Consider the following 25,108-nt stretch of genomic DNA (forward strand, 5'->3'; position numbering starts at 1 on the left):
TGTGCAATGCTTCAGCACACCCGGCTTTAGGGAATCTGTGCACCCTCTTTAATAAAAGGCCCATACATATAAAACGTGTAAGTCCCGGGGTTTTGTAAATACAGCACAATGTCACTCATTGGTTGCTGATTCCAGGAGTACCTTGAAAAAGGTTGTGTTACGTCCTCAAGTGTATTTCACTCGAGTGGATCCCGGTGGCATACTTAGGATAGAGCGGGAGTCACTGATAATGACTTGCAATTGAGCCCCCTAGTGGACACAATACATATTACAGCAAGTTCTTATGACTAGTTTGTACTTTCCCTGTTTAATGCACAGCCAGCCAGTGTGCATAAAACATACGAGTTCCTTCTACTGTATTATTATTATTATTATTATTATTATTATTATCATTATTATTATTATTATTATTATTATTATTAATATTACATGTGTCTCGTCTTCCACTTTGAACACCGCTGAGCATGATATCATTTATTGCGTTGCTGCTAAGAGGATCACATGACTGATTCTTCCTCGTGACAGAATCACATGATTGAACCCGGGTGGCAGACAGCTGATTCAAAACCGATAACTTGCCTTGTTTATGTTCTCTGCGTGGCTCTGTTGTGTGTCTGAGTTTTTTTTTCTTTTTAAAATGAATAGCCTTTACTACAGTCTCGCTGTATTTTTGTTGGCGGTATTTAGTTTGAAACAAGAGACGGCGCATGGGGCTTATATTCCTCAATTAAATCAGGACACGTCTGTGTCCGCGTTTATAAAGTTTTTGGAACAGGCTATACTTGTGCGTTCAGAAGAATTCAACGCGGATAATGCCAGGCACTTCGGCCCTCGTTTTCCACAGGTAGGAATGTTATTACGAATAACCTTCTTTCGTGTTCAAAATAACAGCTCCATTCCTGCAACCCCCCGCTGAGTATCGAATTAGCTCAATAGTTCAGAATTTAGCATGCCAAAGAGGAAAGCTTCTTCAAAACGGGGACAGAAATAGAAATACTAAGCAAGGAGACCCTGGGTCCAAATTACAGCTCATCTGCTAACCCTTAATAATATGAGGTAACGCACCTCCTCGTTTCACTTTAAAATGATATACAGTGCTAATGTGCCTGGTAGCAATTTTAACGCAAGACATTGCACACGAAGGGAGATTGAACTTTCCTTCGGGTCCTCCTGAGCAGTCGGCTAAACCCACTCCTGTTAATCCACAGAAAGAGGAAAAGTTCCAGAGTGGCACAGCTGCTCACCGAGCTTCTGAGCCCAAATTTGAAGAGAAATATTTCCAGCAAGTGGTGGACCACTTTAATTTCAACAGTCATGGCGATAATACCTATCAACAGCGCTACTTAATACAAGGTGAGAGCAGAGAGCGTTATACTGCAGATACACTGCGTGCGTGTGCGTGTGTGTGTCGTGCGGAACCAGTGTCATGTAAAATAGCACTAAATACTAATGCGATGTGTCTAGTCTTATCATCGGATTATTCCAACATTTTAACAAACGCATTGGATTTTGCTTTGATGTAAGTGTTTTCTCTTTTCTTTCAGTGTGCTAAAACGGGAGACTTACAGATGTTTTCTATTTTTTGTGTATTTTATAGATCAATACTGGAAGAAGGGTTACGGACCGATATTTTTTTACACTGGCAATGAAGGAGACATTTGGGAGTTCGCTCTTAACTCTGGGTTTATTTCCGAGTTGGCTTCGGAGCATCATGCGCTGGTCATTTTTGCTGAGCATGTAAGGGCACCAGTGAGGAAATATAAGGCAGACCCTAAAGGGAACTTTGAGCATGAGTTCTTGTGACGCGCTGGAATTAATGTTTAACCCTTGAAGGCTACCGTCGTTTGGCTGACACTTGTATTTCCATTTCCCCTTTTAAGTGTTAAGCCAGACAGCCCTTGGCTCTTAGGAGCTTCAGTATGTTACTGTACTGACAAACTCACTAGTAGGTGGTCTGTTTTGTTGTTTATGTACTTTGAGTTGATAACATATATTTCACTGTCAAGTATTGAACAGAGGGCATTTTTAATCCAGAATCTAACCTGTTGTCTGATTTTATATTTTTCCCCACGGGTTTATTTGTTCAAATAAAGGTTAGGAGATACAGATCATGGTTAAAAAAAAACAAAAAACATAGTTACTGTTTTAGAAGAACAACATCTGAGGCTAGAAATTCTATTATTTTATCTAATAATAAGAATGTTCATTTGCTGTTAGTGGTTGCTGTAGATAATTCAAAGTTAGAGGCTGCCATAAATAACCACATAACATGGGGCTTTGTGTTTCTTGTAAGTCTGTCATAGCTATATTACAAGCCCCACAGTTTCCAGACTGACTCTGCAATTCAGTGGCACACTGCCATATGAACTACGTACTAAAACCTCAAACAGACCAGCAATACAGAGTCGGGACAGGTTTCTGGCAGATGCAGTGTCATGTCTACTTTCTGTAATATATGAGACGTTATGGAATTATACTGTGGTATCGTTTTCGCGTTTGTTTCAGAGGTATTAGAGGTATTATGGCAGGTCGCTTCCTTTTGGTAATTCATCTTTTGAGCTTCCTAACGTTGGACTCCTGACGATTGAACAAGCCTTGGCGGATTATGCAGTCATGATTACAGAGCTGAAGAAACAGCTTGGTGCCCCGGATTGCCCTGTGATTGTCTTTGGTGGGAGGTTAGTAGTGCTACAAATGCATGTGTTGAATGAGACTACAGTTCCCTTAAATTTAAATTTAAATCAGTGAGCAGTTTATTTTTCCAGGACAGCAATAATATTTATTTTTTTAACATACTATAAAGCATTGTTAAAGACAGTCCAGTAATAGAACTATTCTCTGGGTACGAAAACATTTAGTAATTGTGCACCCAGATTATTTAATTTATTAAAGGGTGTCAGATTTATTCCTGATTTTAAAATTAGATTACATTTAAATCTACCTGGATGTTAAACCTGGGGGTCTAATCAACTCTTATAAACAGCAATGATACTAAATAATGTCTTCATTACCAAATAATTCAACAATGCAGAAGTCATTTTACAGTTAAAGACTACTTTTGAAGGACAGACTTCTCCATTTTGCTTCTGAAATTCCCTTTTACTCTCTCATTTTGTTTCAGTTATGGAGGGATGTTGAGTGTTTATATGAGACTAAAATATCCCAATATAGTAACTGGAGCTCTTGCTGCCAGCGCCCCTATCCTCTCTACTGCCGGGCTGGGAGACCCCAAGCAGTTTTTCCATGATGTGACTGCAGTAAGTAAAGCAAGAATAACATGAAGAGGGAAGCCAGAAACACGCTGACTTGCATGCTGTAAAGTAGACTAACATTTAAAAAAAAAAAGACCTCCATTGCATTGCAGTTTGAGCCGTTTCATGTTTTACCATGAGCTTTGTGTGCGGAGGTAACTCGTGTATGTTTAATTAAGCGTATAGCAAAATATGGAGTGGCTCAAACAGCTATGCAATGGCAGCCTTCACTCTTACTATAATCTCTTATTTATTTATTTATTTATTTATTTATTTATTTGTTTATTTGTTTATTTATTTGGTAGGATTTTGAAAGTTACAGCTCTGTTTGCGCCAATTCAGTGAGGAATGCATTTCTGCAGATTGAAGAATTAGCCAAGCGGCAAGGTACAGTCACTCCCAAGTATAGATCAAACAGCATGAAAATTCTTTCAACGGCGTTTTAAAGATTATAAATCGGTATTAATTTGTTCACAGAGTACCAGAAGATTAGAGATGAATTGTCACTCTGTCGGGCACCATCTTCCGATAAGGATATTCACCAGCTGTACGGGTTTCTGAGAAATGCCTTCACCTTAATGGCAATGCTCGACTACCCGTACTCTGTATCATTCATCCAGGAACTTCCTGCTAACCCAGTCAAGGTGCGCCCTGATGAATCAAACCACAAATACCTCCGAATACAGAATCACAATCTATATATACAGGAGTCTAGATTAAGGGTTAGGATGGTATTTCACTTTTTTTTCTTTACCTCCAAAGGTTGCCTGTGAAACTATGCTTAATAAAACTGACCTTGTGAAAGCACTGCAAGATACAGTAGGTAAGTAAATAAATGAATTTCTGGTTTGATTTTTATACATTGTAAACATGGACTGGTGAGGAAGCTCATAGTGGGGAAACTATGGACCCCGAGGGAAGAACTATAGGTACCAACAGGGCAATATAATGCAGGTCCCTGCAGGCAAGGACTGTCCTCTGGACTGATTCATATATAAATAATTCTCCTTATTTCCACTAACATATTTTTTTAATATCCCCCCCACCCTCAGTCTCCCTTAGTGCACCTCAGTCCATAACAAACAGATTGAGAGTTGACTTTTTAGTGTAGGAGGAGGAGGAGGAGGGCAAGGGCGAGCTCGCTCTCTCCTCTGATTTTAGTTTCTGTACAATCCCGGCAGACAGTTTCAGCAGGCAGGCTGTGTGATCGACCAGGGGCACGGGCAGAGAAGCGGCTCTCTCCCACCTCTTCCCCTCGCAGTCGTAGATGAACACGCCCTCTTTCTTGTTCATTTCCCGCAGCGACCCTCCTCCTGTGATGTAGAGCTTGGAGCCATGTGCAAGCAGGCTGAACTGAGAGCAGTCAAAGGGAGACACCTTGAGTGTTGTCCACTGATCAGACTCTGGACAGTAGTATTCTGTCTCGTTCACATGCACCCAGTCGTCTAACTGCAAAAGAAAGAAAACAAGCAAATACATTACAAGTGTTTTGTTTTTTTTGGTCGTTGTTAAATTGCATGAACCGGTAGTAACTTTTGTAAGGTAATGCAACATATTTTAAAAGTTTATAGCAAACCCTCATTTGTTGGGTTCGTCCGTCATAATCACCAAACTTTTATCATGCATTCCTAGCCCTCTGTTACAGACGTTTCTGATTGCATTTGGCTGTAATCTGATAAACTATTGCTTTAATCTAAATATTTTTAAACCTGTACATTCACTCTTTCACACTAGTACCGTTGCGCTTGCATTCAAACTTCTGTTGCAGTGCCTTGACTCTGCTCAAACAAAATTAGAAAAATGTAGCTGTTACAAAGTTTTCAGGTTTGTGCGATTTTTAGGAGACATCTGAATGTGCCTGCGCTAGTTACAGTAAGGACTGCTGAAGGATGCACAGAAAGGCAAGTGTACTATAAAGCTGCCAACTTACAGAGTTTAATTTCCGACCTCCTACACAGAAAATCTTGTTTTCAACTGTAGCCATGCCATGGTCACAGCGGGGAAATGTCATTGGGTGATTGATGACCCAGCGTTTGAGTCGGGGGAGGTAGCTGTACAGGTCATTTAGAGATTGTCCTGCTGAGAACCCTCCTTGAAACGAGATAAGAAAACACATTAATGAAGAGGATGATAGGAAAAAAGGGGTAGACGAAGGAGACAGCTTTTTCATAAAAAATTAATCGTTATCATTTCTATAGCAAAAGATTGCATTTAGTTGTTACTATCAAAAAATGCATTGGCTGCAGTGTAGGAAATAGTCAATATGTGGATATGTTTTAATGATGTAATTAACAAACAAAATAAAACATGTCGGACAGATTGCACGTGGTAGCAACTGTGTAAAACTAGAACTGCGATGGTTCCAGTGAAAGACAGTCGTGCATTCGGTTTTCCTTGCCTGAAATGTAGAGGATGCCCTTGTGCGTGGTCCCCGCGTGGTCTGCCACGGCCACGGGGAAAGGCGCAGTAAAAGCCCACTTGTTGTCCGTGGGCCTGTACTCTTCCACTGTGTTGGTGAGGTTGCCCAGCAGGGTGCCACCTGCCACGGCAATGATGTGGTCTGATAGCACGCCTGCGTGGAAGCGAGTCCTCTTCTCTAACATCCCGGCCACCTGCAGCCACGAGCCATTGCGGGGGTCGAACCTAAAAACCTTCACACAGCAAATTATACTGGATCTGTTCTGCTCATGCAGTGTGATTAAACTACACTCCTATATACACTGTATAACAACCAGAAAGGGATATTGTAGGGACAGCGGGCCGATGCAGTTTCACTTGCAAATTACAAGTATGTTCGTTCTCTCTAAATGGTTCTTTAAAAAAAAAAAAGGTAAAGTGCTTAAATGCAACTAAGTGGTCACTCAGGTAAAACAGTTCCTCCTGGCAACTGGGATTTCAGTCGGCGGTCATGACCACTACCTGTTACAGGTGGTGGAGTGGAGGCACTCCCCTTTGTTATCAAGGAGTCAGCCAAGAAATGCAAAGCTTCTAGAGTGTTCGGAGAATAGAATGAGAATTCAGAGAATTCTTCTGTGTGAAAGATTCAACAACTTAAATGTACACTGTCTTCATGTGTACATTTACACAATGGATGTATTACATAAGACTTGGGATTTTGTTTGCTCTAAAGCATTGATTGCTATTGCGCTTGATGTGTGTGCGATTAATTATGACGATTGTAATGATTATCTTATCAGCTGTTCACACTAGGTTTCGATCGCAACATACCTGGAGATGGAATTTCAAACATTTCACATAAACAAATAGGAGGATAAATCAGTCATGAACCATGTCCATATTTATACAAGATATGTCTTGCTGTGCAAGGGGCAACATGATCACCATAAAACCCTGTTTAATTATAGTAACCGAATATACAGATACATACTGTAAACTGTACATTACCTGGTGAGTACATGTACAGTGTAACCACGTGTTCATGGCATAAACAGCTATAAAGCATCAGATCTTTCATCAGTTTAACCAGATTATGGACCAGTTTGTGCTGTTCCTGGGATCCCAGGTTAACAGTCCTATCTAGTATCTTAGTGCTGCTATTTTTTTTTATTGTGAATCTATTAGATTGAATATTTTCAGAGTTGCATACCTGCATCTTACTGCAGGCAGGTAGCGGGACTTACTTCATTTGTTGGCTGCTTCCCTGCTGCTTCAAACTTGTATTGTCCTCCAATAACAAACAAGAAGTTACCGATAACAACAGCACAGTGATTGTACACAGGAGTGCGCAGTTCCCCCAGCTTTTTCCATCCGCTGCATTCCTCGTCTGCAGCCCAGATGTCGCTGCAGACTTTGTTGTCGCTAGTCCTGCCCCCCAGGACCAGCAGGTTTGCCGAGTCCGAGCGGATCTGGGTCTTCTGGGACTGCAGTGCGGGCTGAGTGTACAGCTGTGAGTGGTACCTCAGAGCGTCCTGCAGGTACCTGAAGCACTCCGAGTCGGTCTTCATGATGGACGTCTCCTGGACGAACTTCTGCAGGTCGTCCGCGGGGATGAGCGGGAACCGTATCCTTTTCAAGAGGTCCCTCGCCGCTTTGGTTCTTTCCTTGTCGTGGCGCAGCCACGTCATGACGCAGTCGAAGAGCTCCAGTTCGCTGTACTCCCTGAGCTCGCTCTTGTTCAAGATGTCTCGGAGAATGTCTTCGTCAAGCTCCACCAGGCGCTGGTGGTCTTGCAGTATCGTTTTGTACTGTCGGCCGACGTAGGAGGCAGCTTTCTGCCTCAGCTCGTCTGGGCAGAACTTTTTGGCGATGTTGAGGACTTCCAAGCAGTTTTCCTGGTTCAGGTTCTCGTCCAAGAACTTGAAGCACAGCTTAATGGCATCCCGGACCAGCAGGATTTCAGCTGCCTTGAGCGTGTCTTCCAAGCTGCTCATGCTCAGCTCCAGCTTGCTGGTATAAATGAAGTCCAGCACTTGCTTGAGCCCTCGAGCGCTCGCATCTTTCAGCTTCACGTTGTTTGCTTCGGGGTTTACAGCGTTGCCTACGAAGAGAACCCTGCAGTAGCTGCTTGCCGAAGCTAAGATGACTTTATGGGCTGGGAAAGCCACCCCATCGGCTTCCAGAGCAACATCGCACAGTGCGTTCTGCGCTCTGAGGCTACTTGCTCCTTCCAGCAACCTCAACGGGTAGGCGTCTGCTACTCCGCTCCGCTGCAAACCATTATCCATTTTCAAATTGTACCTTAAGACTTCTCGAGACCAGTCGGATATCTGCTTAAATTTACTCGGCTTGTCTTTTTTTAAATGTATGAATCTTATCGGTTAGTTTTTAATCATAGTATATACTTTAGTAAGAGTCTTGTGTGTTGCTTTCACCCTCCTGAGGCTTGTCTTTAAATAGCAGTCCTCCTCGGTAGCCAGGTATTTCTTTGCTTTGGAGAAGTGCTGCTGCTTCGGGATCCTTGTGAATTGGCTGTGTTACCCTAAACAAATGCCGTTTCTACTCCTCTCTAGCTGACAGTCCATTGGAGTTTGGTTCAGTGAAATCTGAGCCTGGTTGTAAAATTTCGCCAGGGGCTTGCCTGGGCTTGCAGTGTTTACTTAATGACTGCAGTGGATTTCTTCACATGCTGTCAATATTAATGGCCAAGTGCCTCTCTCCCAAGGGCTCTCTCATATTATGAAATCAAATTCTATGTGGACTATCTGTCTATTTCCTCAATGCATGAAGTCTTCTGTTTAAACACAGTTAAGGGAGTTTTTACTACCTATTGCAGTGTCTCTGTCAACACAGTTGTTGATTGTTAATTTGCACTAGTCATGCAGAAGTATTTGGTAACCAGTTGACCTATTTTATAATTTTAAATGGGAACTACTTTTCCCCAATGTTAGAAATAAAGGTTCTGTATAATACAGAAAACTGATGAGATTGAAAATAGGACCCTTTTTACTAAAACTTAAAATCATTAAAAATTAAAGTTGGATATTCATGAAACTGTATAGCCTGCTATTGAACTTTTTTCAATTAGTGTTTTTTTTTTTTTTTTTTTTTTTTTTTTAAATAAAAAACATTAGTAATTAGTTAAAACTTTGTGAATCGGGCCCATAGTGGTAATACTCAAAGTAATTCAAAGTAATTCTTCCATCAAACTAGTACATTTGTCTACTTCACTTGGAAATAAATATCATTACAGTATACCACTATACTGGTGTTGGCATATCACTTGGCGTTAACCAGTAGAAAGTTTACAAAGCGAACCAGTAACAAAGTTTTGTTAAACCAAACAGTACCTAAATTTAGGCCAGTTTACTAAGACCGTAACCTGCTCTTTTTGTTTTTTCCCCCTGAAGGAATCGTTTACAATCTTACTGCCAGCGTTGGTTCTGGCAAGTCCACATGCTATGATATTTACACACTGTACGTCGAGTGTGCTGATCCAACTGGCTGCGGCCTGGGCTTCGACAGTCTCGCGTGGGATTATCAGGTACGATTCATTTTGTCCTTGAAGAATCGCCCTATTATATAACTAGCTGTAGCTAGAGCGGGGCTTCACGATACGAGGGTTGGTAGAAGAGCTTATTTAATATATATATATTTTTTATTTTGTTTTAGGCTTGCACAGAAGTAGATCTCTGCTATGAAAGCAACGGTGTTACTGATATGTTCCCTTTTCTGCCTTTCACCGAGCAAGACCGAGAAAAGCACTGCATGGAAAAGTGGGGTGTTGTTCCCCGACCTGGATGGCTGAAAACCCAGTTTTGGGGAGATGGTAATTGCACATTGTTACTGTACTGATGCAACACTGGGTTATTTAATGCACACTGCATGTGAATTACAGCGAGGGGGTAATTTACCTGCTTTCTAATGCAATTGTGCTTTTATTTCAGCTCTAACTTCTGCTACCAATATTATATTCTCCAATGGGGATCTTGATCCCTGGGCAAACGGAGGCGTAAGTAGCGTTGCAATTTAATGCAGAATAATGTGAACTTCGGCTTGCGATGATAAAGTAAAAAGCTGATTTTTGTTTTATTATGTTAGGTAAGGAAAAGTCTGAGCCCTTCTCTGATTGCCATAAATATTGCTGATGGCGCTCATCATCTGGACTTAAGGTGAGATAAAAAAACATCATTAATGTGACTTTTTAATTGCACAATTAATTCCACAGCAATAAATGTATTTTTTAAATGTCTTTTATCTGGTATTGAGAAGAGGGTTTCTGCGACAGTGATTTTTAAACCGTGCCTGAATATTGTAATGGTTGTACTGTCTTTAATTAAAGTTTCAGTGCAAGGTAAAGACCAATCTGCATCCTACCATAGCAAGTGCACGTTCTACAGCACAGTGCGGGCTTTCAGCAGCACGCTGCAGTGCTAAAGTGCGCTCCTTTCGGACATAGTTACTGCATCATGTTGTTTTCTGTTTTTTCCAGGGGGTCAAATCCTGCCGATCCGGCTTCTGTGATAAATGCTCGTAAAATGGAGTCGAAGATCATAGCCGAGTGGGTGAAAAAGAAAGAGACAAATGTTTTCTAACACGTTTTTGTTTAAAACATAAGAGACTGATCGTGTAAAGCTGTTGTTGCACACATGTACAATCCGTACTGCTTCTTGCATGAAAAGAACTCCAGGGTGACAATCACAAGCCCTACAATAAAGAGAACCTGAATGTTTAGCAAAGTAAGTATTTTGCACTGACCTTTGTAATTGCAAGTTCTTGATCAGAGGAATGTGAAATTCTTAGCACATACAAAATGATCTTTGACACAACCGTGTTCTATAACAATAAAATCTGCTTCTGGATGTGGGCTTCATTTTGTATCTGGATTAAGAGTTATTAAGTGTTTATGTTCTTGCTAAGAATCTCTTTTTTCTGGCTATTAAAACCTTTAACACAGTTTAAAATAAAAACAAGAGCAATGTTTTAAAATTTTTAATTAATACAGCCCATAATTACACCACAAAAACCGTCATTATATACAGATATCATTACAAAGCCTGTATTCTTTCTCGTTCAAACAGCAGTTAAGAAAGAACAAAAACATTGAGCATCACTCTAGCATTAAGGGGTTTTTCTTTTTTTTTTTTTTTTTTTTTAAATACAATTATAAAAATTCTTACATTTGAATTTAGAAACTAAAACCACCACTTAATTGTGTGAACGTTGATATGCCAAGAAATGTATGTACAGTTAAGATTTGTATTAGAAAATGCTACAGGTCAGGTGCAGCAAGCCATGGCAATTCCAGTCCATTCCATTGCAGGGCTTTGTATCAACCAGGTTCTTAATTACTGAATTACCCTGCGGCAGGGTAAGTTAAAGAAGGCAGGACCTGGTTGAAACAAAACTGTGTGATGGAATAACCTGGACTGGAAGAGCCCTGGATAACGATCTCTGTACAGAAACCAGTAGGAGAATAAAGACATTGTATTGCTTACATTTTATCGGTTTATTATTCAAAAGCAAGAGAGACAAGTGCTTTATTTATGTTGCACCTGATACACACTTTAATGAGTTTAGTTTCTGAGAAGTGATTAGGAATATAAATTACCACGTATTCTGTAATAGTCGTACAATTAAAACTTACCGTGTATTGAGATTGAATAGCTAAAAGAAATGGTTAAAAACCCTTTAAAGAAACACCAATGTCATAAAACATAAAACCATTAAAATAATACCACTTGCATTCTCTTTTTAAGTAGCGTAACCAAATGTTATTCATAAAAAATGGTGTGATTGCATGAAGTTACATTTGAGAACACGATCGTACAGCTCCTGGGTGCAACTGTAAGAGTACAGTTTAAGACATTTAGGGTCTATCAGGTTTCATTTTTACATTGACAAGAAAGTGGCATCCTAGACATTACAATCTAAGCAGAATTGTGTCCAAGGAGACTAAATAAACAGTCAATTGAAAATGTAAGTCATAGCAAAGTAGCAAAGGACCCTATTTTACAATAAGTTGCTGAACATGTCTTCAGAAGGCATGTTAAAAAGCTCAGATTATGGTACTTAACTGTATTGGTAAAAATCAAAGTCTCCCATTGCCTACTGGAGCAGACTGTGCCTATCCAGGTTTTAGATAGCACACATGTTCCCCTAGAGATTGAAACAGCAGACAGTGCTCACAGTAAAAGACAGAATAGCTCAAACTGTTAGCCAGGAGTACAATTTTCATCCCAGTTTATATAAACCGAACAATAAAAAATCTTCTGCTCCTAATTTCTTCCCCTTAATTAGTGCTTTCCTGTGTCACTTCTTGCAGCACACTACTTTCATTTTTTGCAACACGCTTAGAAATTTCTTGGTCTTTTTTAATGCAAAGCTGACTAAACTAAACCAGCAGGATCAATCGCTGTTCGTATAGTACATTTAATATACTGTACAAGAATCTCTAAAATAAACAAAAACATGATTTTTAAATTAATATATATTTTAAATAGATAAAAGCATATTGCTGAGGCATTTTGGGTTCTCTACACAGCTTTGTTTAAACTGAAATACTTTTCACAAAAGCAGTCCACGCAGTGACCATAACACTGCAGCATTCTCCTGTAAAGCTTCAAATTGAATGGCTTTAGTGTTCAGGGCAATTTATAGTACTGTAGGTAGACGCCACTTGGTTTGACAGCTTTCCATTAAGCAAGCCATTTCAACTTATCCCATACTGTAATCTTTTCACTGTACTCAGGAAAATGTCTCTCTGTAGTACAGTAAGACGATGTGCCTGCAGCATGGACTGCACTGAAAACCTCATCTCTATAATATGTTTCTAATTGGAATGGATTGTAGCATAAAGTCCGAGGCAGGAACGAACTGTATAACATATAAAAAAAAAACTGAAATACCTCCACATGTGCAAAACGACATGGGGTCAGAGCACACAGTTTATCTGCCATAGAGAATATGGCACGTGCATGAACAGAAGTACTTGGACTGAACCTCACCAAGTGTACAGAAGATAGAAATTACAATATAAAAGCTGATCTAAAAAATAAATCAATACAATGGGCTGTGTTCATAAAACTTCAAGGACTGTTTTTACAGACAAACAGAACAGAACAGTCCTTCACTTTATAAATAGGGCCCTACAGCAGTGACCCAGGATGTAGTGCTGCCCACAGGGTTTTGTTTAAACCTGCATACAGAGAGAGTCCCCACTGGGTACAACTGCAATAAATGGAATTAATATGGCAAGGTGTCCCATCACAAAAGGCATACTGTAGTCATCAATGCAATTATATTACATTTACAATATCTTGTTTACAGGACTGCAAATTCCAAACAAGCGACAAAAAGAGCTCATTAACAAATTCAATATGGTTAAAATGAGCATAAGCAAGTTACTGTGTCCTAATTGCAATCAGCACACACTGATCCACGTGCTAGGAAATGAAGGTAGAAGAAAAACATAAAATAAATGCAGTTTACTGTATTGTACAAAATGTGTGTTGGACAGAAATACAATAGATAGCAGCCCCTTCTCTAAATAAATGGCAGGAGTTTTGGTCACATACTGTAAATGATACCACAGCATTTTCACAGTGTGCAAATTACCTGTAGAAAAACTGATTCTGCCTCCTTCATGAAATTTCCTACTACAGAGCACCTTAAAATGTCACCTGTACCAGGTACTGTACAGAAACTGTTCCAGCTCACGTGACGATAAATTACAGCCCGTAGCGGATTCGAAAAGCAACAGCAAAATGAATAAATGCCAGTGTGTGATTCTTGAACAGGTTCAGACAAAGGTCCTTTTCAGACCAGAATCCAACAATGACTGTTCTTCACACCAAACACTTAGGAAAATAGGTCCAGCAATCTTAAAACAGGACAGACATGCTCTTTTTAGTCACAGTACCACCAAGGCCCGTGAATGAAACGAACTTGCATCCTTGCAAGAAAGTGAGTAGATCAGTTTAGAAAGGTTTTCTGTTCAAAGTTTGGGCTTGATTAGAAACAGTGGTATAAAAGAGTGGTATAAAAACCAGGCTTATTCTCTGTACTTCCTTTATTCATTTCTGCAAGTACGCTATTTTAATTACATGTTTCACTCTGTTAAATGTTTTTTTTTTTTTTTTTTTTCATTCTCAGGACCAATCCAGTAAATGGAACTTCAAACCATTATCTTGCAATATACACTCTTGTCAAAGCCGGTCATTTTCTCAGTCACTTCATGTAGAGTAGTATTGTGGTTTGCACCAGTTCATTTGCAGAATCTTCTTCATACTAAGCTTCTGGAGATAAAGATTATTATTAAAAATAAATTATTTAAGAACACCCCCCCCCCCCCATTGTCCTCACACTGTCACGTCATCACATTTTTGTTTGAGAGCCACAGATATCAAATCTGGATGGATACTCTGTTAAAGTCTATCGAGGGTAGAAGAACTCAGAAGTTCAGAGGGCTCGTAAAACGTGATTATTAGACTGCTCCACAAACTCGCTCTGAATGGAAAAACATCAGTCCTTGGTCTTGGGGGTATTTATTTTTTTCTAGCCCCCTTGAGAGTTGAGATAACCCTGATGACTGTAGTCACGAGTTTCCTTCCGCAGGTTCGTACCTTTACGAAGATGTCCAGATAGGCAAGGGGTGTGCTTCGGTGTTAAAGACAAACTTGTCCAGGTTTATCAAGTCAAAGTCTTCTGAGAAGAGCAGGTAGAAATACTTGAGAGTCTCCCCCAGGAAAAAGCTCTCCATCTTGTCCCTGGGGTCAGGGTTGTCCGGGTTGCGGACGTTACTGATGGACGTGTATCCTCCCGTGGACACCTGCAATGTACACGACCGAATTCAACTTTTAAATGAACAGGGGGAAAAAGAACTGTGAACTGTGGGGTGGTGCTACAACTGACCGCTTAGTCTGTGGCCAGGCATAAAGTATGAATTTAAAACAATTACCCCATAGTGCAATACCTTTATTAGAGAATCAAAGTTCATGATCCATTCTAAATAAATTTAGAGTGAACTGATAAAGAATCGCTTTCGAGAATGCAGAAAAACACTGTGTAAACTGTCCGAGTATAAACAGTATTTTATTCAGCTCCTGGAACAGAATAGGCTGCTGAAATACTAAGCAGCACTCTTTATCTTCCAGATAAAGCTCCCATTACCTGTTCATGCCTGGACCTGAATGTACAATGTCAGAGGATCACTGCTAAGCTGCAGATAAATACAGTATGTACTCTTGGAGCACAAATACAAGATCAATGCACTCATACATGCCACAGGGGTCACGTCGCAACGCAAGGCATGTGGAATTCACTTCTGTAAACACCGGCACCACAAACAAGACCGAAGCTCAATGGGGTTGCATGTCATGTGATACCTATTATAGCCACACGGGGGAGCATGGTGGATCCAGAGAGGGCTCAATGTCTCAAGTCCAACCTTTGCACACTTTAGGAAGGGTTCTTGTTATTACAACCACATTTAAATGGGCTAATCTAGTAAAATTATATGTATCGTTATTCCAGTTTATTTTCAGTATTGTCCTTTTCCCTACCCTGGTGTACTTGTTGAAGTTCTGCAAGATCTCCCAGCCCCAGTCCTGGTACTTCTTGTCCCTTGTAAACCTATACAGGTAGAACAGGCTTTCCACCGTCTCCGGCCTCAGCAGGTTGTGTCTGTCAGCGGGCTGCGGAGGAAGAGAAGGGACGCTTCCTTTACATTCTCAAGTATTTCCAATATTCCAAACACTGCCTTTGCTTCTTTGCAAACAGTTCTATTCGTGGAATGCCCATACACTTGGGAGTTCTACTGATCTATTCAGAATACTGGTATCCAGCATGCTACTCAGTTTATGAAAAGGGTTTTTCTGAGGGTGCTGCCTCTTGTTCTCTTGTTGTAAGACTCCGTACAGTCCGGCTGATCAAAACAGTGTGAAATGATTTCTGCTATAACACACACACACCCCCGCCCCCGGTTTGAAATGGTGTCATTTGTTGCACAGGACGATATCCACACACATGACAGGATGTAGTGGGATTTTGGCAGACCCTTCACTGGCTGATTTATACGGATGCCCCAGCTCTCTGGCAGCTCCCGACCCCCAGCCCTACAGTCCCTACCTTGACCTCCACGTCCCGCCCATGCCGTGGGATGAGGTTGAAGTGCACGATCTCAGGGCTCAGGCCCGTCTCGATTTGAGCGTACATCTGGTAGCACGTCTCCATCAGTTCTTTGGCCAGTTCCATGTGCTCAGAGGAGACACCGTGGTGGGCCCCTAGAGCCAGGGTCCCGGGCAAGAAACACACCAGGTGGTCCTGGGGAGAGGAAACAACTTCCGTCAGCAACGTCCCCGGACCTGGGTCTTACCACACTCCGGAAGAGACAGGGTGAGCTGCACATATTACCTTATATCAGAAATCTCCCAGCTATAGGAAACCTCAGCGTGTGGGACAGAATCTCAAAACGCCTATGTGCAGGTAGAGCAGAATCTATCCAAGGTATAGCCTGCAATAGCTCAGCCGATCACGTCTGTCCTTACAGCTAAAAAAAAGGTACTATTTGAAAAAAAAAAAAACCCTACAAAAAGCCATTACTCTGTTTCCACAGTATTTGTTTTTCTTTGAAATATTGCTCATAACATTCTCTCTGCAGAAACCATCTGGCACGCTAAGCTAACGAAAACCTAATAAGGACATATTGAGCCCATCCATACGGAACGACCCAGAAACAGCCGTCTTGTTCGATTTAGTCAATAAAATGTTGCTTCAGGTTTGTTGTACAGCACTGGAAAGAATCAGCTCCAATAGAAGATACACATCTCAGCGGCAGGCAGGTCCGGTAACATCTCATAACAGCCACATGGCATCAACCCCAACAGAAAGCAGGGTGGGAATTATTATTGTAGCAACTGTAAAAACAGCTAATATGTAATAAAGCACGGCGCCTCCAATTAGCATGCCAAGCAGCCCTTTATAACAGATCAGAGATGATCTGCCGACAACAAGAACGCAATCTGGCCCAGCACACTGCTGCCATGGCAACATGATCAATCCCAGTCCCGGTAGCACCTGATCCGAGTGCCTTACCTTTAATCCTTACTGGAGCACCGGCAATATCAAAGCATGCCCATGTTATTTTATTCGCATCTTGTGCTAATCAGTTTGACTCAGCGGTCCCTCAAGGTGCTTGTGAGGATTGGTCATTTGCATTTATTTAACTGGCAAAAAAAAAAAAATTTGTAATCCTTCAGGTTCTGCTGTGCCAGCGGGGACTACATTATAGGGTTGTATGAAGTGCTTTGCACGATTGATTAATTCAATCATTCTTCCTTTTCTAGCCTTTCACTTCTGCAAAGCAGGAAAGGAAAGGGGACAAGTTGCATAAAAGGGATGGAATAGAAAATGAAATAGAAATTGCAAAACAATGAGTCAACACTCAAAAAACAGTTTGATGCTGTTACAAAGGGTCATTTAAGAGTTCATACGTGTCTTTCTAATTCTGCAGACATTAGCCGTCTGTTCTTCCTTTTGCACTTTGTGAATACACCCACTGCATTAACAAGAGCTCTACATGAAGACAGTGTCTTTCTGGGCATTGGGGAGGTATTTCGTAACTCACCATCTTTGGGCTGAAGTTGTTGTGCGCTAGTTCTCCCACAAAAGTCAGTTGACTGGGCTGAGATTTGCGCAGCAAGTGCTTTTTGACTCCCTCAATCGCCTGCACATAGTCTTCTAGCAATCTGGTTTTAAATAAAAAAAAAATTACAATAAAATACACATCTTCACAAATCAAACACTGTGCACAGCACAATAGAATTGTTGACTTGTTGTGTCCTGCATTTCATGATCATTATTCAGCTGGGACAGACTTTGCACCTGGATCAGGGGTGGGCGAGTCTAGTCCCCCAGGTTTAAAACGGGTATAATTAAATAATAAACTACACTTAAACAAGTCAGACTGCAAGGGTCACAAACTGTTTCAACCTCAGGTCATGAAGCAAAACACATTTTTCAAGAAATTGTCAAATCATGCCTGACAGGATACAAACAAAGCAATGCCTGTGCACAGACCAGCACCAGGAGTTTTAAATCCCAATGCAAACTGAAAGCAGTAAATATTGACTGGGTTTGTCCACAGCAAGATCTTGATAATCTAAGACAACAAAAAGGCAGGGAGAGTTATCTGTAAACACTGCCACCTAGAGGACTTGTGTAATTCATGCTTGTAAAATGCCACTAAGAAAATTTAGATCTGCCACGGTTTTGATCAACTGACCATGTCAATGCACAGTGGCCAAATTACAATTTTTTAAAATGAAAAACATATATATATTTAAGGTATAGTGACGGAAATAAGACTCCTATTGCATAGCAGTTTCCCCCAATCCAGGTTTTAAAACGAGCCTGACTAGCCTCAGTACAAGCTCAGGTATGTTTTTAAAACTCCTAGCAAAAGCAGGAATGGATCAAACCACTCTGCAACGGGAGTCTCAGTTGTTTCCCTGAGGTGTGCAGAACATTCAAGTTCATTATGAATGGAGCAGGTGTCTCACTCGGTCTCCTTCTTGCCCCCCTGGATCCACTGCTTGAGCAGGTACTCGTAGTAGCTGTCCGCCCGCGCTCCCAGCGTGAACACGCCCAGGTGGCTGAACTGCCCGTTGTTGGTGTTGATGAACATGGGCACCAGGCCGTCATGCTTCCCAGCCAGCCCGTGCACGTGCTTCATCACACCGTCCACAACTTTCTGCGGGACGCCAGAGAGAGACAGAAAGACAGACAGACAACAGGCTATCAGCTTAAAAGCACAACGGCTGAAACAAACGAAACAAAGAAAAGAAAAAATGACCCACAAATCGCTGCCGTTCTCTGCGAGGCCAGACCCAAATAGTTTGTGTAACAACACAAAAATTGAAGCCGCTAAGAATTTGTAACCGGATACATCCACCTGTTTTTATGCGGATTGCGTTACTGGACTCCTCACCTGGTACTGGCTGTCCCCGGTGGTCTGGCTCAGGTCCCGGAACTCCAGCTGGATGCTCGTCACCTCGGCGACCGTGCTGTCGGAGGTCCAGCGAGGCGGGTGCGCCGTGCCACGGCCAAGATTCACGTCGGAGTATGGGATCTTGGACGGGGTGTTGAAGGCAGGCATCAGTCTGGTTCCTATATCTTTCTGTTATTAAAAAAAATAATAATGAATACAGATTATTAATCCTTTACAGGTTTCCATTTTATACATCACATGCAACTATTTCACAGACGCGCCAAGCACAACAACATATGAAATACAAGATTAGCAAATGACATAGAACAGCTGCTGTGCCAAGATCAGTGGTTTCCTGCCCCGCTGTGGGGACAGCAGCTTTGAGCAGACTCCTCTTAGGAAATGAAAATAAACAGTAAATCAAGGGGGGGGTTCTCGTACTGCTTTCTCCAGGAAGATGTCCTCTCCGGTCAGGTGATAGGTGCTCAGCAGTCCCCCCAGTATTCGGATGGTGCTCTCAAACAGGTTCACGTCCACGTTCTTGGTAAACTGCAGATCAGTGGCCACCCATCTTTTAGCTTCTTCAAATTCTGAATGATTGAGGAGAACCACAACATAACTGTACCTTCCATTATTTTTATTTATTTATTTTTTTTACTTTATGCAACACTTCTGATGGTGTAGACAGCTATGTATATGTATGTGTATATTGCGCGTATGTATATACAAGCAGCTAGAGCAACGCTTATCCAATCACAATGAAACTTGGTTGGGACATTCTTTATCACAAGCTTTTGATTCTGTCCGAATCTGGTATTTTATAAACTGGAGAAACCCGTCTGTCAGACCTTCATGAGATTGAGAAGTCTAGTTGTATACTGCTGTGGCAGGGGAAGGTATGTTACTAAAATAAACTCTGGGGTTAAGATAGCTATAATGAGAATGCAATGAGAGCCACTTAATTGTTCCCAAGACACAGTCCTGCAAGGACATCTTTTTTTTTTCCCAAAAGCACGCACTGCAGAATACAATACCTTCTTTCAGTCCTATAATCCACATGGTGTCCAGTGCATCCACGAGAGTCAGCCCCAGCCCGAACCACGTGCCGTAGGACTTCGAGATGGGCTTCAACTCATCCTGACCCCAGGCGAATTCCTTGTAGCCTTTCCAGGCATGCTGGAACGCTTCTACCACTGCCTTCTGGCGCTCGTGTGCAGCAGCAGCTACAACAATGACAACAGCGTCGGCATAACTCTTCATCAAGATCATCAAAGTGCTTTAAAAGACCTGCATCTCGTCAAAAGCAGCTAGACTCCTGCCTCCAGCCACCGCGAAGCTTATGCATCGACGTGACACCTTATTACAATCACATCTGATTGATAGCAAGATGCATAGGCTAGTGTAGCCTGACTGAACAAGCCGCCTAGTGCTTTTATCGTTTTCTTTAAGGAAGATCACCACCTCCCCATCCCCTTCCATGTCCTGTTCTTCCCATAGACTTACCTAATGGAACTGTTTCTTTATGTCCCATTTAATACAGGATGGCCTGTACAGACATAGCAATAAATACATTACACTGTTGTTCACAGCAGATGCATGAATACAGGCCACCCTGTGTTTGCCGCTGGTGGCTAGCTGTACCTACCTGGTCCTTCCTGTGCTGCAGGATCCGGCGCTCCCTCCTCCTTGGCAGAAGGCTCTGGCTCGGTCCCGCGCTCGGGTTCAATCATCGCCCCGCGCCAGCTGCAGAGGGAGGAACAGTGATCAGATCTAGGGGTGTGGGATTTCTTACACTGCCATTTCCAAAACGCTTATAAATTTTACAAATAAACACATTTAAATGTTGACATATTTGGAACGCTGGTAACCAATAGCAAGAATTCCTCCAACAGAGTTAAAATAAAGGACTGCGTTACTAACATGCACAATACTGAAGTGTTTATTGGACAGACTGGGAATAAATACTGAATGCTAACTACATAACCTGACGCTGTATAAAACACTATGGCCTGTATTTCTGGCGATCTGCTTAACAATCTAATCTTGTGGTCACATGGAATACATTCAGCGCCCAATCAGCATGCAATGCTGGGACAACCATAATAATTAAGCAGAATGGAAAGCATGTACAGACATACTGTATAGTGCTTCTTGCTGTGGAGTGTAACCCCTTGATTTTATTTTGCTAGCGTGGATTATTTTAAGGCACACCCATGTACAGAAAGCAGCATTTTTCAAAGCCAGGAAGGAAGCAGACAGACTGTGCTGTACCTGACAAGGGATTTCTCTCCCTCGTCCTCCCCATTCGCTGCCTGTCCCTCTTTCTCTCTCTCTTTCACTTGCGTTTCCGATGCGTTCTCTCTCTTCATGAGCCGATGCTGTAATACCGGCGGTCCCCGCTTGTTCGAGGGGACTTTTTTAGGTTTCTGAAAGAAAGAAAAAAACAAAAACAAACAACCTTAGCATTATATGTTTGAAGGCTATGTTTCTATTGCTAAGAAACCACAATCTCACGAATTAAAAAATAAAACAAATGGATGCATGTATTGTCACCCCTTTTTGCATGCAACCCTGTAATCACATAGTGGCACGCTGAATTAAAAAAAAGACAACTGTTTGCTCTCAGCTCCTGCTTGCCCCCAGTTTAGTTACCTGTGGAGGGGGCTCTGGGAAGACCAGTCCAATCTTCCTCTCTTGTTCTGGGATCACAGCTGGGTTCACAGGTTTCAGCTCTGGAATGTCCACGGCACTCCATTCCTCTTGCACCGATCTCTCTGTAAGAGCTATAGACAGAAATTTAAAAAAACAGTTTCTTTTCACATGCTCGGGGTAAGGTTTGGCAGATACAGCACAGTGGTTTCCAGCCCAAACCCACTCTGTGATAAAGTATACTGTACCTCTCCAGTGTTCTGCCAGGTTCGGGTAGGTCGCTAACGCACAAACCAACAGGAAGGCAAGCAGGAAGAGAATCAGGCTTCTCTGCAACCTGGAAAGCTGCTTCCATTTCTGCAAGAGTCAAAAAAAGAGAGGATATGCAAAGAAGGTTTGATGCTATCAGTTACAGCACTGTTACTGCACAGCCGATAGCCGTAGCTTCACTCAACGGTCAAACCAGCACTTCTTCGATACTGGCATCCTGTAGATTTAGGCAGGTTTTTTATTTTATTTTACCCTGGTCTATCAAAACAAACCTGCCTAACCTGGAATTGCCAACCCCCTCCACCATGTCTTCTCTCTGCTCACATAGTACTGTGTGCTCAAGGCTCAGGAGCCCTCTGTCTTACCCTCCAGCAAGACTTCCTGCGCCAGTTCTTGCTGTTGTTGTAGCTCCTGCTGCCCTGCTCAGTGAGGGTTAAAGATATGAAATCCTTTCTCGTTGGAGGGTACATCTCTTCTGTCAAACAGGAAGGTCATAGACGCAGTCCTGGAAAAAGAAAGACAGGTCTTATGTTTCCTCGTGTCCGCTGTGGATTCCTGTGGGCAGGATGGGTAGCTTTGAGGGATCAGCAAAAGGATATGCAGCAAAGGGCAGCTAAATACATTTCCGCACTGTATGACAATGCAACGGGGTGCAGAATTACAAAAAAATGTAACTACAGGACCTGATAATGCAAATCTGTGCTCCTTTGCCTGTCGGTTCGGTGCATATTAATCCCCTCAACTGACAGCTCAAACTCCCGATTCAGCACACAGCATTTTAAAATGACCTCCAAGTGCAACACTCTTTATTTATTAGGGTTTTTCTCTTACTCTTGCTAGCAGGTATGGTCAAAAGCAAGATCTTGGACATCTCTAAGGAAAACTGGCGCCCTCTTATTATACATGGGCGACTGCAACGCATAAGACACCTGGAGAAACTAAATGAGCATTTGCATGGCCTAGTCTAGTTCGAGGTCTGTCTATATTGGTAACAATCACGTTATTTCCGGCTGATTTCAGAAGAGTGCAGGTGTTTTCAGTGTCTAATCTGTGCCAGCTGTGTCCTGCCTGTATGTTTCGCTTCTTGTTCTCTGCTAATCTTTTCCTCCTCCTCCACACGGGGTTGACAACAAAAAAAATCATGGGGGGGACAAAAAACTACTTCCTGCAGGCTGACCAACCTTAGGCAGAACCGTGCAGAAATAATTCAGGCTGACCCTAACCCGAGCAAGTAGGAGTTTTATTTAATTTCGACAAATGCACACAGACTTTCAAACAATTCAATTAGAAGAGGGGTTAGGGTTAGCACAAGTTTGAAATCCCCCTCTACCTAGCATCTAGAACGCTGCACAAAATATCTTACCACGGAACCAAAACTACAAGATGAACACAGTATGATACACATTTGAAATCACACAGATCGTTTCCTGTGATAAACAGGGATCTTCAAGCAGCAACAGGAAATATTAGGCAACTACAAAAACATACAGCAGTCAGAAGGATGGCAAGACAGCTTTTAAAATCATATATATTTAATTTAAAAAAGGGAGGGGCAAGACTTCGAGGGTTACAGACAGTCTCTCTAGTGCCTGCATAAGGACATAAGAATATTTTACGTAGGTGAGGAGGCCATTCAGGCACGTATACAGTAGGGCTCTCCTCTTAAAGGATTGCATCCCTGTCCTTGCTTATTGTTAGCATTGTATTATCACGGGCCCACCACTTTTCTGAAGGTTACCCATATTGTGTTGAAATATTTGATATGAAGGACCAAACGATCCTCCTCACAGTAAAAGAGGATCCACTAATCCTATTAATAAAGCCAGTATTGGGTACACCCTATACACACCTACATATAGGCTGGCACACCTTTAGCATGAGTTACTTTCCTATACCATACTGTATCATTTGAACTGTATAGCACTTTAAAAAGACAAGCGGTGATAATACAGAAATAAACAACACAGGTCTTGGAAAATACACACCGCACAAGACACCAGTGCCAGCCAGTACCGCTACACAATAAAATCCATATTTCCACGTATCGATACTACAGGTCTAACGCCTTGACCTTCCTGAAGCAGGGCAGTGATCACTCCTATAGGGGTCGGTTAAACCATCTCTAAGCTCCCTTGACCGCTGCCAAAATGTACAGCACTCGTTTTGTTCAACGGAAGAGGAGATCAATAATAATGTAAATCTTCCATATTTTTTTGTATTGAGCACTGGCAAATCCGTGCGTGGGTTTAAAGTATCTGCACACAACGTACCTTTCAAGGGACGGATTTCCTTGTCTGTACAGAAGACGCTCCCAGCCTATCCGGCTCACAACCTCACCACAGGCCGGGGCATCAAACAGGGCCTACTTTCAAAAACAACAAGTTTTTTTTTTTTTTTCTTTTCTTCATGCAAACAAACACAGCACTGTACAGTGATCACCGCAAAATCAATAAAAAAAAGAGAAAAATATTAACCGGGTTTAGATTCACATCCTAGGTATGGGCTACAATGATTTGCGGTACGTCGAAACAGAATTATATTATAGTAAAGTCAAATAAAAAAACAGAAACCTCTGCGCGGACGATGCTGTCTCATCATGCGAAGGTGTAAACTGGCAATTAGTATTTTCCGATCACATGTGATTGCTTCTCAGCGACAGCACTACCGCCTGGTGCAGTTCACACTTTAAAAATGAAATAATGGAACAGACGTGTTTGCAAAACCAAACAATAATCGATTATGTTGCGCTGTAACTAATATATAACTACAGTCAGCACTAAAACTGTGCTTCATACAATAATAATAATAATAATAGCACTGCGTTATAGACAGTACCGTAGCAGTTTTTAAATGACTGCACATTAACGTAGCTTTTAATCGCAATGCCAAAAAAAAGTGTTACATAATTAAACAGCTCATTTACATTGCTTTTTTGTGCGGTCCCCGTAGTTATAATATTAATATGATTGCTGGTATACCCTCCCGGCTGCGCTTTCTCTGTTTTCCGTTCTGTTGTTGATTCCCAGCGCCCTCGCGTCATGAATGATGACATCATCGCATCATCACTCGCCCTCGAAATTAACCCTGGCAATGCCTCGGCCAAGGAGGCGGAGTAGCAATGCTGAACATCTTGTGTGTGGGCATGTAAACGGTCTTATATAAGTGGTGTGCGTAGCAGCAAGTGCAGTCATCCTAAATATGTGTGAAATAAAGCCACATAAGGCATAAAGTTTGATTAGTTGCATACGACATAACATATTGTAATTGACAAAAATACTTTTAAAAAGTTCAACAAATGCCTAAAAGATAAGAAATAGCATACCATAATGTAGGTTTACCATTTTTGCATTGCAGCAAAAGTAATTGAGTTATTATGAGTTTGACACGGGTTGCATGAACTGTACCGCATTGCCCCAATGGAGGCGGAGTTGAGCCCATTCGCAGAAGTAGTTCTTGATTAGCCACGCCCATCCACCTGTGCACCCAGGTGTTGATGAAAATATGGCGTCGAGTCGAGTCTGTGCTGGGTTTGATGCTGCTGTCGAATTTTTAA

The 25,108-nt window shown here is 41.8% G+C and overlaps 3 protein-coding genes across 10 annotated transcripts; 1 reads left to right on the forward strand and 2 right to left on the reverse strand.

Annotated features, from left to right (window-relative positions):
- The first annotated feature begins 526 nt into the window (after positions 1–526).
- LOC117964682 (dipeptidyl peptidase 2-like) lies at positions 527–10,790 on the forward strand. Its single transcript, XM_034909000.2, has 13 exons — positions 527–844; positions 1,209–1,353; positions 1,598–1,737; positions 2,515–2,678; positions 3,122–3,257; positions 3,557–3,638; positions 3,729–3,895; positions 4,014–4,074; positions 9,059–9,192; positions 9,321–9,477; positions 9,596–9,660; positions 9,750–9,820; positions 10,141–10,790. The coding sequence occupies exons 1-13, from the start codon at positions 587–589 to the stop codon at positions 10,241–10,243; spliced, it is 1,683 nt and encodes a 560-aa protein (XP_034764891.2). The 5' UTR covers positions 527–586; the 3' UTR covers positions 10,244–10,790.
- On the reverse strand, positions 4,085–8,740 carry LOC117964683 (kelch-like protein 9). The gene is made up of 4 exons (XM_059005410.1): positions 6,893–8,740; positions 5,650–5,902; positions 5,182–5,342; positions 4,085–4,700 (listed from the first exon to the last, which is right to left on the reverse strand). The coding sequence occupies exons 1-4, from the start codon at positions 7,934–7,936 to the stop codon at positions 4,320–4,322; spliced, it is 1,839 nt and encodes a 612-aa protein (XP_058861393.1). The 5' UTR covers positions 7,937–8,740; the 3' UTR covers positions 4,085–4,319.
- Positions 10,628–24,673, reverse strand: LOC117962293 (endoplasmic reticulum mannosyl-oligosaccharide 1,2-alpha-mannosidase-like). Of its 8 annotated transcripts, none has more exons than XM_034908995.2 (16): positions 24,479–24,673; positions 24,126–24,238; positions 23,826–23,917; positions 21,921–22,060; positions 21,534–21,642; positions 21,289–21,419; positions 20,908–21,062; positions 20,282–20,379; positions 19,671–19,859; positions 19,078–19,226; positions 18,637–18,825; positions 18,209–18,399; positions 17,275–17,395; positions 15,777–15,971; positions 15,212–15,343; positions 10,628–14,478 (listed from the first exon to the last, which is right to left on the reverse strand). In XM_034908995.2, the coding sequence occupies exons 4-16, from the start codon at positions 22,023–22,025 to the stop codon at positions 14,275–14,277; spliced, it is 1,968 nt and encodes a 655-aa protein (XP_034764886.2). In that variant the 5' UTR covers positions 22,026–22,060; positions 23,826–23,917; positions 24,126–24,238; positions 24,479–24,673; the 3' UTR covers positions 10,628–14,274. The 8 variants fall into 8 exon arrangements, with proteins under 8 accessions (XP_034764886.2, XP_034764885.2, XP_058861392.1 ...); XM_034908994.2 differs by having other exon boundaries at positions 23,826–23,920; XM_059005409.1 differs by having other exon boundaries at positions 10,628–13,945; positions 14,273–14,478; positions 23,826–24,238.
- Between the last annotated feature and the right edge of the window lie 435 nt (positions 24,674–25,108).

This window comes from Acipenser ruthenus, chromosome 31 (genome assembly GCF_902713425.1).
Source record: "Acipenser ruthenus chromosome 31, fAciRut3.2 maternal haplotype, whole genome shotgun sequence".
NCBI lineage: Eukaryota > Metazoa > Chordata > Actinopteri > Acipenseriformes > Acipenseridae > Acipenser > Acipenser ruthenus.